This window comes from Python bivittatus, unplaced genomic scaffold (assembly GCF_059951505.1).
Source record: "Python bivittatus isolate LINGU-HERP-01145 unplaced genomic scaffold, Pbiv_v1 ctg000340_np1212, whole genome shotgun sequence".
NCBI lineage: Eukaryota > Metazoa > Chordata > Lepidosauria > Squamata > Pythonidae > Python > Python bivittatus.
The window spans coordinates 31,960,024-31,974,563 of record NW_028277056.1 but is presented as its reverse complement, the minus strand read 5'-3'; the positions used below and the strand labels follow the sequence as shown (position 1 = coordinate 31,974,563).

At 36.0% G+C, this 14,540-nt stretch overlaps 1 protein-coding gene across 2 annotated transcripts in view; it reads right to left on the bottom strand.

Moving 5' to 3' along the window:
* Window positions 1-6,345: 6,345 nt before the first annotated feature.
* The window catches only part of ZPLD1 (zona pellucida like domain containing 1), a 46,012-nt gene continuing 37,817 nt past the window's right edge, over window positions 6,346-14,540 (bottom strand). Inside the window, exons 7-10 of one of the 2 annotated variants that reach the window (XM_007433773.1) lie at window positions 14,058-14,229; window positions 11,873-11,981; window positions 9,669-9,698; window positions 6,346-6,524 (exon numbers count right to left, since the gene is read on the bottom strand). In XM_007433773.1, coding sequence (XP_007433835.1) covers window positions 6,346-6,524; window positions 9,669-9,698; window positions 11,873-11,981; window positions 14,058-14,229 — 490 coding nt within the window. Of the gene's footprint in view, window positions 6,525-9,664; window positions 9,699-11,872; window positions 11,982-14,057; window positions 14,230-14,540 lie in introns of both variants that reach the window. The other variant, XM_088140863.1, reaches the window with a different exon arrangement.

Sequence of the window (14,540 nt, the reverse complement as noted above, 5' to 3'; positions counted from 1 at the left end):
GACAGATTGTGGCACTAAGGAAGATAGTTTTAAAACCTATCTTCCCGTACTTTCTCAATAGCAACCAATTCACTCAAACTGCTGTTTACATGTAGGGAAAAAACTTAGGTATTAAACAGATTTCTTGTTGTTTTTTTTCCCCTGCAGGCAAATTTTAATCCAGAAACAGCATCATGATCCCAAAACGATTCAATTTCAATTATAGCTCGCTCACATCATATCTAATTCATTCTTTATAATTACTAGCTAGGAACCATCACCATGCATTATTTTGACCTCTAATGCAGAGTTTGAATACAGCAATTGTAGCAAGAGGGTTTTCCAACATAAATAAGATGGGTCAGTTAAACATAAGAACAGAAGCAGAAAACTTCAATAAAGAAACTGTGTTGGATTTGGACTATGGGAGACTGTTTCTCTTCAAAATAAATTACAGTGCATCACAGGAGTGCATCTGTCATGGGGCCAAGGGTGCATCAGGTTTTGAACATGATTTCAAGAGTCACATTGAAACAGGAAGCAGGACAATATAAAAATAATTAAAAAGTATGGGATGGGATGACAATTATGCTAATTAAATATTAATGTTAGTACTTGTAATTAGTTTAATTATTTACTATTGTGAATGTACCTTTCTTGCCAGGCAAAATGATCAGACATTCATGGACACTCAGGCATTCCCAATAAACATCTGAAAGACAGAGGTTGCTTTTTGGGGTTTTTGTAAACACTGGGAGATTCCTCTCTCCCCATCTCCTCCCTCCCAGAGACAGGAAAATTGATAGTCCTTTTAAAACACAGAAGAATCCTTGGACTACTGCTGAAAAAGAAGTGGGGTGCACTGTGTCCTGATACATGGCTGGAATCTCCAAGAACCTCCAGGTAAATTGAAAGGCAAAAAGTTTCTGTTTAAAGAATCTTTTATCTCTGCAGAGATATGTAAAGGTCTAGCCTGATACTTAGGTTACATTGTTATTCTTTATGTTATGTAAGTCTAATATTATTTATTTTTCTGTTCAGTAAATGTGTATACTTCAGATTTTTATGAATATATAAGATTGTGCAAAAGGATATTTCTTTCTTTCAAATCTCTTGATTTGATAATACCATATTAAACTGTAACTCACTGTCCCATCTTTGTTATGGTGGCTTTGGGTTAGTAAACAAGTGAATTGTACTCCAGAATATTGAAAATTTATTTGAACCAATATGGGTGGTGACGAAGATGAATGATGACCAGATAGACTTGTGAGGAGGAACCAAGGAGTGTGGTTCTCAGCAAATTATAATTTTTAATAAGACAAAAAGCAAAATATATATATAGATAGATGAATGCATGGATAGATGGAGTGTAACCATATTCATTTTATGTTATTTTTATTTTTTTTTAAAATCAAGTCAAGCTTATCTCCTTCTGACTTCATGACAAATCCATATAATTTTCTTGGCAACAATGTGGAAGTGGTTTCCATGCCTCCTTCAAAGTGAGATGAACTCCTTGTGACTCTACCCATGCAGTTTCCTTGGCAGTCTTAAAGAAAAGGTTTGCCATTGCCTTCTTCTGAAATGGTCTTTTGTCTTTCCTTGAGTAGTCAACAGCCCTGTAATTCCAGGGTGGTTCCCCATCCAAATACTAATCAGGGCAAACCCTGCTTAGCTTCCACCAGAAAGGTGCTGTCACCTATTAAGGCAAAAAAAAAAAAAAAAAGGTAAAGATGTCCTTGAGTTTTGCTCAACTCTGGTGACTACATGAACACATTCGTGCGGTTTTTGGGTACAGTATGGAAGTGGTGTGCCACTCCATTCTTCCAAGATATTTATTTATTTACTTACTTACTTACTTGCAGTCAAGCCTACAGTCCTGCGATTTCCTGTAAGTATTAACCAAGCCAGTCCCTATTTAGTATACAAGCAGAGACATGTTACCACCTGCTAAATTCAATTCACTTTAAATTACATTAAATCAAATTTGGTTTTTGTTTTGGCATCAGTCCTTTGTCTTATCCTCAACCTTTTATTTGGAGATTACCATTCAAAGTTTAAGTAGGATACTCAGACCAAAAAATGTTATTTATTCTTGATTTAAAAACAAGTCATATCACTTGATTCCTATTCAAAATGCTACTTGTTTTTTTTCATACCAATAAACTGTATCACTGTTTAGATTACCTTCTTCACATATAACACATGGACAGGAAAGTAGGCTGTGCTTCCTGTAGCTGTGATATAATAACACACTTCCATCCTGTTTTTAGTCCTAAACAGATGGGAAACAAAGAAAATGCATCAGGTGATAAGTCTATTCCCAAATTCTTCCATTACTGAAAAAGAAAGGGGATTATCAGTACTTCCGCCACAAGATTCATATCATCAACATATCAAATGACTGCAAGAATTATAATGTAGAAATTAAAATTGTGGGATTAATATGCAATACAGCCAAGAAAACAAACAAACAGATCACTGAACAAATCAAACATTTGCAAGAAAAGAACCAGACTCAGAGAAGCCCAAGGACTCCATAGGCTCAAATTATCCTACTTCACACACATTACAGGTAGTCTTTACTTACCAACAGCAATTGGGACTGGAAACTCTGTTGCTAAACAACACAGCCATAGGGTATGACATCACATGACCACACCAACTTACAATGGCAGTTCCAGCAATCCCAGTTGCTGTCATTAGGCGAAACCCATGTGGTTGCAGTGTCCCGTAGCCATGTGATTGCCAAATGCAACCTCCTTCCAGCTTACACATTGACTTTGCTTGTTGGAAGCCAGCAGTGAAGGTCACAAATGGCAATCACATGACCATAGGGACACTGTGACATCCTCAACTACAAGGACCCATCATAAGTACCCCTTGTTCAGTGCCATCATAACTTTGAACAGTCACTGAATGAGTGGACAAGGACTACCTGTATGCAAAGACAGCTCTCTGGAGAAGACTTTAATACTGGGAAAGGTGGAAGGAAAGAGGAGAGGCTGACCAGCAGCAGGTGGATGAACTCAGTTACAGCAGTGATGGGTGCAGGTTAGGGACAGATTGTCATGGAGAAATCTATCTAAATGGTTGCTAAGAGTTGACACCAACTTGATGGCACATAATCAATCAATCAATATGCAAAAATCTTCATCTACACTCTTCAAATTTTTAGACCATAATTGTCACAGTGTCTGCACATTCCCATGCTTGCTGGACCTTCTGATCCATGTGATCCCCAAACTCTGGAAGATACTTAATTATGGCTGCTCAACAAAGACATCACACCAGCATTTTTCTGATATTATTTTCCAAATTATTTTATTAATCATATTTTACATGCCATCAGACCTAACCCTGAAGTGCAAGTACATGTTTCTGAGGTATTGAGACTGGAGAAAACCATGCACAAGTTTCATGTAAAAAAATACAATATTTAGCAGGCAAGATATTTGATGGATATTGGGAACCCAGAATTAAGTGACATGACAGGTTTTATTTGATATCATGATATTCAAATAACCCTGACAACATTTTCTGTACATTCACACACTCATACACAACATTGTTTAGAGCAGTATGTACAGTATGCAGTTTTGCAGTTTGCCCACTGTAATGTTGGGCAGTATGTTAGCATAAAATTAGCATCCTATCATGCTATACTGTGTTCTGCATTATGTAGCCTAGGACTGGCATACACAGATTATCTCTAAGCTTCCATTTCTTGATGCCTGATATGAAAAACTAAACCACTTGGATAATGAAGCAGCACTTCATCAACCTGGCAGACTCCAGAAATTTTGAGACTCTATTCTCAGCATTCCTCATTTTCACTGGCTGACAAATCTTGGAATTCCAGTCCCAACATATTTAAACACTACCAGGTTCAGATAGGCATGTCTAAAGTGTATCAGGGTAGTTCAAGATGTAAAGCAATAATACTAATGATGTTTGGCTTTGGCATGTTGTTTCCAAAGTCGTTTTGCTCAAGCAGCGATCTGCTCATAATAAAAAGCAAATCACTTTGCAATTTGTATATAGAAAGAGAAAGGATTAATTTACATGATGGACATGAGACACAATCCACTTCAGATAGTTTAGAACAGTGGTTTTCCAAACTTGGAAACTTTAAGATGTGTGGACTTCAACTCCAGGAATTCCCCAGCCAGCATCACATCTTTCAGATCATAACCCAAAGATATCCTCTAGACTTCAATTTCTAGACTTGGTATTAGTAACTGGCAACCTGAGGCAACTGCTAGGAAACCAGTAGCCTGACAGAGCCCATCAACACTGACACCTATGCTAGTCCTGCTACACCAATGACTACAAGCAACCATGTTAAATTTCCCACTGTGCAGCTAATTAATGCTCTGCTAGGTGCTCAAGAGCAGTGTGAGAAATTTAAAATGGCAGATCACAGGCAGCTGCTGCTAGCACCAGTTAGCCCATGAATGGGAAGAGGTACCAACTTAGTTATATTCCTCTGATATCTACCACTGACTCAGGAAATAGAACTGAGCCTGTTTTGGCTGATATGAACTACATTTAGATCTGATTTTTGTCAAAGTTGGGGAATAGAACTGGATCATAACATACCTCAATTCTGTTTCAGCTGTAAAGTTAAAGGTAAATGAAGCTCTATCAGGCAAGTTAATGAAGAAACTTCAAGTCACGGATTAACATCTCTACAAGTATTTATGTGAACGTTCATTAAACTTCAAATTTCACTAGAACCTTAGATTATTAAGGTAGGAAGCCATTAATTAGTAAGAGTTAAAACAGGCCATTTCACTATGGTAATGTGTAGGCTACATTCTTTTCACTTAATTTGCTGGACTTGTGGAGATTTGTCCCAACTGTTCCCTTAAAAATGTATGCAAACCATTCCTTTACAACCTGGAAGTAAAAGAATGTTGAAAATATATGCAAAGTTTTGTAGAACAATACATTGTGCTATAAACCAATTTGGGAGCCGCATACTTCATACTTAGCCAAAAGTATATTATTCTTTGTGCAAAAGTTTAAATTACTTTACTATAAATCAAAGTGAAAATCATAAATCTTACAGGCACTTTTGCTTTCCTTCCTTAAGTGGTGGTAAGTTTGGGATAGCCTTTCCTATAGACTGTTCCATTAATAAGCAGGAAAATATTGAGCCTTAGTGAAAATCTATTTTCATCATCCTAGAGATAGAATTTAGAACCAAGGCAAATATACAGAGAGAGATCACACACATCTGAATAAGATTCATCAAATAAGAAGTGAAACACCACTTTCTTGTCCAAAATCATTCCATTAGCTATTTTATGTTTCACATCCTGTCCCTGGAACATCTCTGGAAAAACCTCTCAAGGATTAGTTGGGTCTTTTTGAGTGGAATAATTTCCATGTGTGGAGTAGAAGGAACCTCTATGGCTGCTGTATCAGCCTATGACATGGTAGGTTCCACTCAGAGGAGAGGAGAGGAAAAGCAGCTTCTATTGGCCTCCTGCTGCAGCTGCACATTTGGTTTAATGGTATTTAGCCAATGCCATTAAAACAGAACCAAAGAAGCCAGTTTAAAAAAATAAGGAAACAATTTTCAAACAATTCTAAGAAAAAATAAATAAAAATCAAAAGAAAGGGATCTCAGTGCCCTGCCCCTTCCCAACCTATCCCCAAATAATGAATAGTTTCAATCCATATTTTTTCAGTTTTAAATTTGCAATATAAAGTATTTAGTTTAGACAAAGTATGAATTAAACACAGTCATAATATTAATTGTTGTACAACAGGTTGCTACACTGAAACAAAGCAAAAAGATGATCTCACTGCATCATTCATTCTCACTTTGAAAGCTATTATAATCATAATCACTTATTTTCAGTGTTCTGTAGTGCTTTTGTGTAGCCCAATATGAATTCAAAACTATATGCTTTTAAAGATATAAAAATCAAAACTATATGCCTCTAGAGATATGCAGAGAAAGTTTTGACATACAGTGCATAATTTTGTAGAAAATAAGTTCAGAAATTGTCTTTTCTCAAAAGGATAATTTAACTCTGAAAGTTTCATAGCATTCTGGTTTATATAGTATATATAGATTTAGACAAGGATTTTGCTTTATTTTTACCTTTATGATTCTGTTCCTATTATCAGTTATCCCATTGGCAAAACATCAAAATACCTATTCATTCACATATACAGTACATCAATGACACAAAACAGCTACTACTTCTAGTGCTTATTATCTATACAATAGCATAACACTAAAGAAAGAATAACTGGAATCTGAAAACAATAAAATGCTGCCTTGGTGACACTTTAAGGGAAATACATTTTATGGCAGTTGTAGAATGTCCAAATTATTTGTTCCTTCTAGTTGAAAACTGGATTTCTTACACCACTCAAAACTAGGCTACTGCTGTGCCATTTTCTGTAGAAAAGGAGGAAGGAAAGTACACAAGAAACGGTGCTGATAACTCCTAGAATTACTATTCCTGAAATCAATGCACTGGTGACTGAATTCAACTGGAAAGAGAATCCATTTGGACTTCCTAAAAAGGAAAGGGATAGAGAAGAAAGAGTTAAAAATATTTGCAAGCCCTGAGAACAATCCAGCCAAAGATATTTCAGTTCTCAATATTCATATTTAAAGAATCAACCCTATTGTTTCAGCGAAGATAAAAGAGATATTGCTTAATGACTTATATGTGTTATCTTGTATGTGAAACTAGAGGCCCATGAATAGAGACAGAAGACTACAGATGAAGATTTCAACATTGCAATAGTAGAAATTGTCACTGCCATTATCATCACCATAATAACAAGGTAATATACACATATCATAGGTTATACGAGATACTATATTGAGTACAAATAATACTGGAACCACCTTGTAACTTCAATATCTAGGTAAGCTGTACTTGACACAAATTGTAGGAAGGAAGATTATTACCTTCTTCAGTTGTTGAATTAATCTTTCTCAGCCACCTCCCAAGTACCATAATCCAAATTACCTTTGAAGAGTTTTGTAACCAAGACTATAGATTCTAGAGTTCTTAGAACAATACTTAGGAAAAACCTGTAAGCTTTTGAAAAATCTTTGAGTGCTTACCTGTGTTACTTTTCCAGACAATATTCTGACAAAAAGATGATTAAAAAGGAACATCAGGTAGTCCATTACAGGAAAGGGGAAACCTCTGAATTGGTGGTGATCTCAAGGTATAACCTGATTACTTCATCCTGGGAGCCAGTTAACCAGATTGCTGGAAGTCTAGACCTCAAGGTGCTGGTGATTAATGCCAGGTCTGCTTGCAATAAGATCATCTACATCCACAATTTGGTAGCAGATGAGGCAGCAGACCTGATATGCATTACTAAAACCTGGCTAGGTGAGAATGATGATGTCACCTTGTCTGAAATCTGCCTGGCTGGTTATCAGATCCTTCAACAAGCTTAACACCAAGCCTAAGAAGGGGAGGGGTTTGATTGTGAGAAACACCTTATCCATGATCAGGGACTCTGTACCTGAGATGCTGGGTTGTGAGTGCCTGTATGTTAGACTGAGCTAACCAGCCTAGAGACAAGCTTGGGATCCAGTTGATGTACAGGTACCGACATCATGCTGCCCAGAGAGATGCTTCCCCTGACTGCTGGAGGTGGTCTCTGGGCTGAGAGTGGAGAACCCCTGCCTTTTGCTATTGGGGCACTACAATTGCCATGCTTTGTAGGCTGGCTCTAGTAATGTATGGGTTCACTGCCTCCATGACAATCATGAGCTTGTCTTAGGTAATCTCAGGCCCGACAGATCTCTTTCTCTCTTTTTTTTTTTTTTGGTCTTTTGTCTTTTTTTAAATTATTATTATTAATTAATAGTTAAAGTAACCAGGATCACCTGTGAAGCCTATATAGTGTGTGTGTAGTTATGAATAAATAAATAAATGGTATATGTTAGACATCATCTTTGTGTGAAAGCAGATGTTGTATGATATAAAAATGGAAAAGATTTCCACCATCCCATTGCAATAGTCAGATCATACCCTGATCCAGTTACGATAGAGACTTGTCCAAGACCTTCATGGGCAAGCAGGATGAGTTTGGATGGTCCATCTAGGTGTCTAATGGATTCTATTGCCTAGCTCTGGCTGTTGCACTAATTGCAGACTTAACTGGTACAGGAGGACCTGGCTACATAACTATTGTGTTCACTACCACCTGGATAGACTGAATTAGACTGTGCTTTACCCTTTAAAGTCAACTAGGAAATTATAATTGGTCTAGAATTCAGTGGCCTGTATGTTAATGAGCTCCCAGTGCTGGGAGTATGTAACACCAGTTCAGTGTGTCCAGCACTGTTTACTGATTCAGTTCCAGGTACAATTTAGAATGCTGGTTTTAACCTATAAAGCCCTATATAGCTTGGTACCTGGATATTTTCAGTAGCACTTCTTTCAGCCTGTCCTACTGGATCATGGTCTCACAGTTCCAGGAGATGAGGGAAACTAAGGTAGAAGGTGCTGATTTTCAGTGGCAACACCAGTGTTTGGAACCATCTCTCTGCAGAGATAAACCTAACCCCCTCTTTGATAATTTTCAGAAGGTTATTAAAAAGTGAGAATTTCCAGAGACCATTCCAGTGATTTTCACTCACTTAGTCATCTTATACTTTTTAAAAAAAAAATTTACTGCTACAGCGTGTGTGTGGGGGGGGGGCTGTTTTTTTTTTTTAATGCTCTTTTTAATCCTATCATACATGTTTTAATCACCTCCTGTCCATCTGGGGAATGGGCAAAAATATCCAATTCAAGTGACATGATCATCTTACTCTATAACCCTAAGTCTGCAGGAACAGGCATAGAGATTTCATGAGAAAAAAATCAGCCAGAATCAATATGAAATGCATTTATACATGATATCTTAGGCATATTTGCCCAGAAGGATCACAAAGCAAACCCATCCCAAAATCAAAAGAGCTTGTTTGCTCATCCATCAACAGTACTGCCATAAATTCTAGGCCCAAAAGAAGTGTGTCCTCAAAGTGTTGTGGGAAGCTATAAACCTCATTGTTTCTCTGGGGTTCGCAGACTTTATTCCCTTCCACTGATTTCAGCGCAATGGATTGTTTTTAATACACTAGAAGTAAATAAATCAGTGAAAAAGTGCCCAGCCATTTCCCACTCAGCCTTGTGACTAGCAGAGTTCCGGATTTAGCAGTTGCTCTGCTTCATTGATCACAGCTCTCCTGTTCTGGTGTGAGAGATGCATACATGGCATCAACTTTAGCTTTTCTAAATATAATTAATGGATAGAACACATACTGTAACTTTGACTGAATTTTTCTGTCACTGAATTTTTAAATGCCTTCTTTCTTAATACTGCATAGCCACATCACTCTTTTTCTTCCTATGGAAGGCAGCCAGAACATGACCTATGCTTGATCACAATAATATCAGCAGGACTACAACTGGCTTTTTAAATGTTGTATCCTTTTTAAAGGATGGGATCTACTAGGCTTTTAAAAGCTACCCAGAGAAATTTAACTGGATGTTTAAGATTTACCATTTGCATTCCCACTTTAAATTAGCAGAAAATGCTGCAATGTATCAGCCTAACTCCAAAGTATTGCACCAGTAATTAGCATAAAATTCAAACATTTCTTTAAAAATTAAGGGAAATTTATTGTTATTGCTATAACTTACCAAGCTGTGAATTGTTGGTTGGGATCTCCTCTGTATGAAATACAAAAATAGATTAATTTAAGTTTGAAGGTATTAATTTTCCAAATGTCTTTGTGTTCAGACAAGATCTTTTATACTTTAAACAGAAATAACTATTTAGGGATGACTGATTTACAACCCAAATGTTAGATTCACATTTAGGAAGATATTCATCAAAATCAGCAAACTTTCTATGTACAAGGCAAAAGTTATAGCCATTGTGCTATTATAGCATGCATGGTAAACTATAAAATACACTAGAAAGAAACAGGAAAATAAGAAATGTGGGTTTTTAATTGCTTTATTGTGCCTGTGTGAATGCACACGTTGATGACTTAATTTTGTACATATAAATTTAATTTTTCTTTAACATGGATTTAACTGCTTTAACTTCGTGTGTGTGTATATATATGCGTATGAATGTATATGTACTGTATGTATGTATACACACACACACACACACACATATTCAATATAACTTTGTATGTGTATGTGTGTGTCCAATGGGAGTATATGGTAGCCAGCTGACTGGTCTGAATCTTGCAAGCTATTACCGAAGTGTTTTGGTATAAAATGGAAATTGCTTAAACTAGATTACAATCAAGCCAATTTATAGGACAGAAACATCTTAAATCAGTGTTGTCCAAACTTGGCCACTTTAAGATGAGTGGACTTCCACTCCCAGAATTCCCAGAATTGGGAATGCTGGAAGCCATGCTGGGGAATTCTGGGAGTGGAAGTCCACTCATCTTAAAGTGGCCAAGTTTGGACAACACTGTCTTAAATGGTAAGTGCAGATATGCCGTAACAGCTATTTGACATTTCCCCTGATTACTGATATTAATGTATAATCATAACTTGCTTGTTATTTAAAAAATAATAACTAGGGCCTGCAGTATCACTTTTCCCAGTTTTATTGCTCTTGTTTTCCCTCTCAATCTCTATTTTATCTTGACTTCCCTTCCTCTTTTGCAGTTATTAACACAGAAAATGTAGGCATTCAACCCTTTCCAGAGCGATTGCCATTTTTTTGTCTCCTCCCATAGAACAAGCACACCCTGTTGATTGCTCTCTAAGAAACTATGTGGTTACTGATTTCTAAAATGTAGGTGTCTTTTTGGTACCGAGGGCATATGTGTGCATATGAGAAACATTATCTGTGACACCTTGATAATGTGACATGGGGAACTTAAATGTAATGTGACAATTATGGAATTTGACAGCTTAAATCTTAATAGATGAAGAACAGATAAGAAAGTGAAAAATGGATTGCCATATGCACAAGATCCACATCACAGTCAAACTTTTATAATAAATGGTAAATGTCAAAATGTAGACTTAACCCACAAGTTATTTGTATGTGGTAAAAAAAATATGACATGCTAAAAGTAGCACTGAACCAAGTGCCCAGGTGCCTTGTTTTGGTATTTCTGAAGCCCTAATCCCATGTGAGAATGCAAGCAGGCTCATATTGACTGAATCTCCAGTCTTTGCATTCCCAATATTCCCAGTTCAGTACTATCCACATTATGGTGGATGATGAATCACTGAAACGGAGATCCAGCTATATTTATGTAGATTCTGTGCATGATTCTGATCTCTGTATAATCTGTGTTCTGAAATGATGAAATCTATATATGTATTGCAGGCACCTTTTTCAAAAGTGCTAATTTAACACATGAAGAACAGTGGAACTGGGCCCACCAGAAATTAACAGAGTGAAGCCTATAGTTATATTCTTGCTGTCCACCATGACAGTGGAAATCACTATGGCAGTGAAAGTTTGAACAAAGAATCCCTTTAAAACTATTTCTCAAAGCAAAACAATTCCCTTGCTTCTAAAAGAAAAGCAGCCATGTTGCTTTATATCTCTTGTTCCTCTAGTACTTGTAGTGGTTTTAGAAGCTTCTACTCAGTCATGCTTGGGACTTGCAAAACTCTCTTCTGATTATGGCAACTGTCAAATAAGGTTACATAATGTAACCTTATTTGACAGTTGATGTTCATGAGAAATACATGAAATCTTCTTGATGAGGTGCATGTCAGTCAAAACTGCCTTCATAGACTTAAATAATCACATGAGAATTGAACACTCAAATAGAGCCTATCCTTGAACAAAAAACTATTATTGAACAGGAAATTATCCTCTTTATATTTTTGAAATCATACAGAATGATTGTCCTTACCAGTTCTAGTAATTATGGGGCCAGCAGATATTACTGCACTTCCAGAAATGCTCTGAGGGCTCCAAGTGGTTTGCTTTGCCACATCTCTTCTTTTTCTATTACTGCAGATCTAGAAGTTTCAATCAAAATAATCATGATTCAGAGCAGGGAGAAATAATACTTTCCTTTGGTGTTCCATTTTAAGATTATATAAAAAGTGGATCTTTTAAGAAAGAAAGAAAGAAAGAAAGAAAGAAAGAAAGAAAGAAAGAAAGAAAGAAAGAAAGAAAGAAAGAAAGAAAGAAAGAAAGAAAGCAAAAAAACAAATCCTCCTGCTTAAAAGAATTTTCCTTGCAATGAAACTTTTGAAAACTTACTGAATATAGTTCATGCTTGGTTGTTTCCTAACATATTCAGAACTTATTTTATTGTAAAATGGTTATATATTTCATTCTCTTCCCTTACCGTGGAATTTCATCCAGGAGGTTATTCAAATTATTCCACATTTGGATGGGGAACAACAGGTGAAATTCAGGCTACTGAATGCTTCTTTCACAAACTGAAGTTTCCATCCAGCACAGACTCCCATAAATCATAAGTAGGAAATGATTTCTACTATTTGACAGCTCTCTCCTCTGTATGTTCCATGCTTTGCTGGGATGTTACTGAATCCTGCAGAACACATTTACCCTTTCATAACTTACCTTCTTCTACCTGTTCAGAAAATCTGTTCTGAAAGGTTAGTCAGCACTTCAGCAGAGCATGGAAAACACAATAAAAACTTCAAATTAAAGATTAGGGAAATATTCCCTAGTTATGGAACCTGTCACTCAAAGAATATTAGAGTACTTTTTCTCAGTTGGGTTACTTAGGAAATGTAATAATGTTTATTCAGTCAATGATCAGCAACATTTGAAAATATACAACACAAAAATAAAATCAAAAGAGTGAGATAAAATGCTTGCATAACATGGACTCTATATAATAAAAATGTAACATACCCTACTATAATGGTATGTTAATTACCTGGATTACTGAGGAAAGAATACTGTATAAAATGGAGAGCAGCTGGGGTTTCAACAGTCTCCAGCTATTAAGCATAAGAATTGGAAGATTTGGATAGAAATCTGTGTCAGAGTGAAACTCTTGCTATTTGTCCTGGTATAGCTCTAGACAGTCATATGATCGTTTTAAGTAACAACAACTTTAGCTAAATAAACCCACAGCTAGTTGCAAAAGAATAGCCAAAAGAACTAATGATACTAGGAGCCTAGTACTAGTTTGGATGAAAGAAAAATCCCACAAAAATTAATTTTAATTGTAACCTAAGCAAATTTGACTTAACAAATACACAAAATGTCAAGCTTGCGTATATTTTTATGATTATCTGGTAAAAATATTTCAAAAAATAAAGGACTGAATCCAAGCTGAAACACTATTTTATCAACAGCAGATTTGTTATTTGATTCACTATGGAGGCATGCTATTCTACCCACATATAAACATAACAGTTTAATATAAGCAGAATAGTTTCAGTTTGGGGAAAAATTTAGTGGAGGCAGTAACACCAGGAGGGATATTACATAACTCCCTAAAGGAATATATATTTCCTATTATTTCTTAAGAAATATCAAAATAACCCACCAGTACCCAACAGAGCACAAGTGGAAAGAGGAATAATAAAACCATTTCCCCATCCTACTTTGGGGGTCTCAAACATTCCTTGTTTTCTGAGCAGAACATTGCTCAGTGATCTCTGAATATAACTCATTATATATAGCTTTTCAGCACTTCAGAAATTTGTATAAAGCCTCTCGCCACATTAAGTTGATTTTATTCTAGATTCAGTTTTTCTCACTGTAAGCTTATTGGAAGATTAATCTTAATCTTTAGGGAATCATTACATATTTATTTTCACATCACTCTTTGACAGTTTATAATTAATAATCTCTTAAGACATACCTTTCTGTTAAACAAATAAAGAATCTGGTAGTGGAGGGAATCAGCAAGGAACAAGGTTTACCAAAGCTAACAGAAGTCAATTTGATTATTTTATCTTAGTGTAACCACCACATTGAAAACTCATCCATCATAGAGGGTATGAATTTCATTATACACTAGTCAACTACTTTTTTAAAAAATCCTGTATCATACAGTATTTTTAAACCTTCAAGTTGCAGCATTACACAAACACTCCAAAACCTACTGGAGCAAGATAGGAGCAGTCATCAGCTCTGCACAACTTTGTCACACAATGTAGAAAAACAGCAGACATTTTCTGATTCTTATGTTTCACAAAGCGGAACACCTCAAAAGAAAATCGGCCCATCTGACTCTTGCCATTTTCAATTATAGTTGTCTGAGGATCTTTGTCACAACTGAAATGGGGAAAAAATGAAATAACTGACTTTTTCTGGTTGAGAAACACCTTAAAAAGAGAATAGTATTTCATAAGCAATACTACATTTTAGAAATTGTTGGCATTCCTTTCCATATATCATCTGAGAATACAAGATATAGCCAGTTAACTAAAACTAAGCACATCTGGCTCTCAGAAAAGCCTGAGTTAAAGATTACCTGGGGCTTTCACATAAGCCACTTTGATTTCCATGACAGAATAAATATTATACTGTACATGTAAATAAATGAATAACTTGTTTTAGAACATACTCTATTTTTATTGACTTGT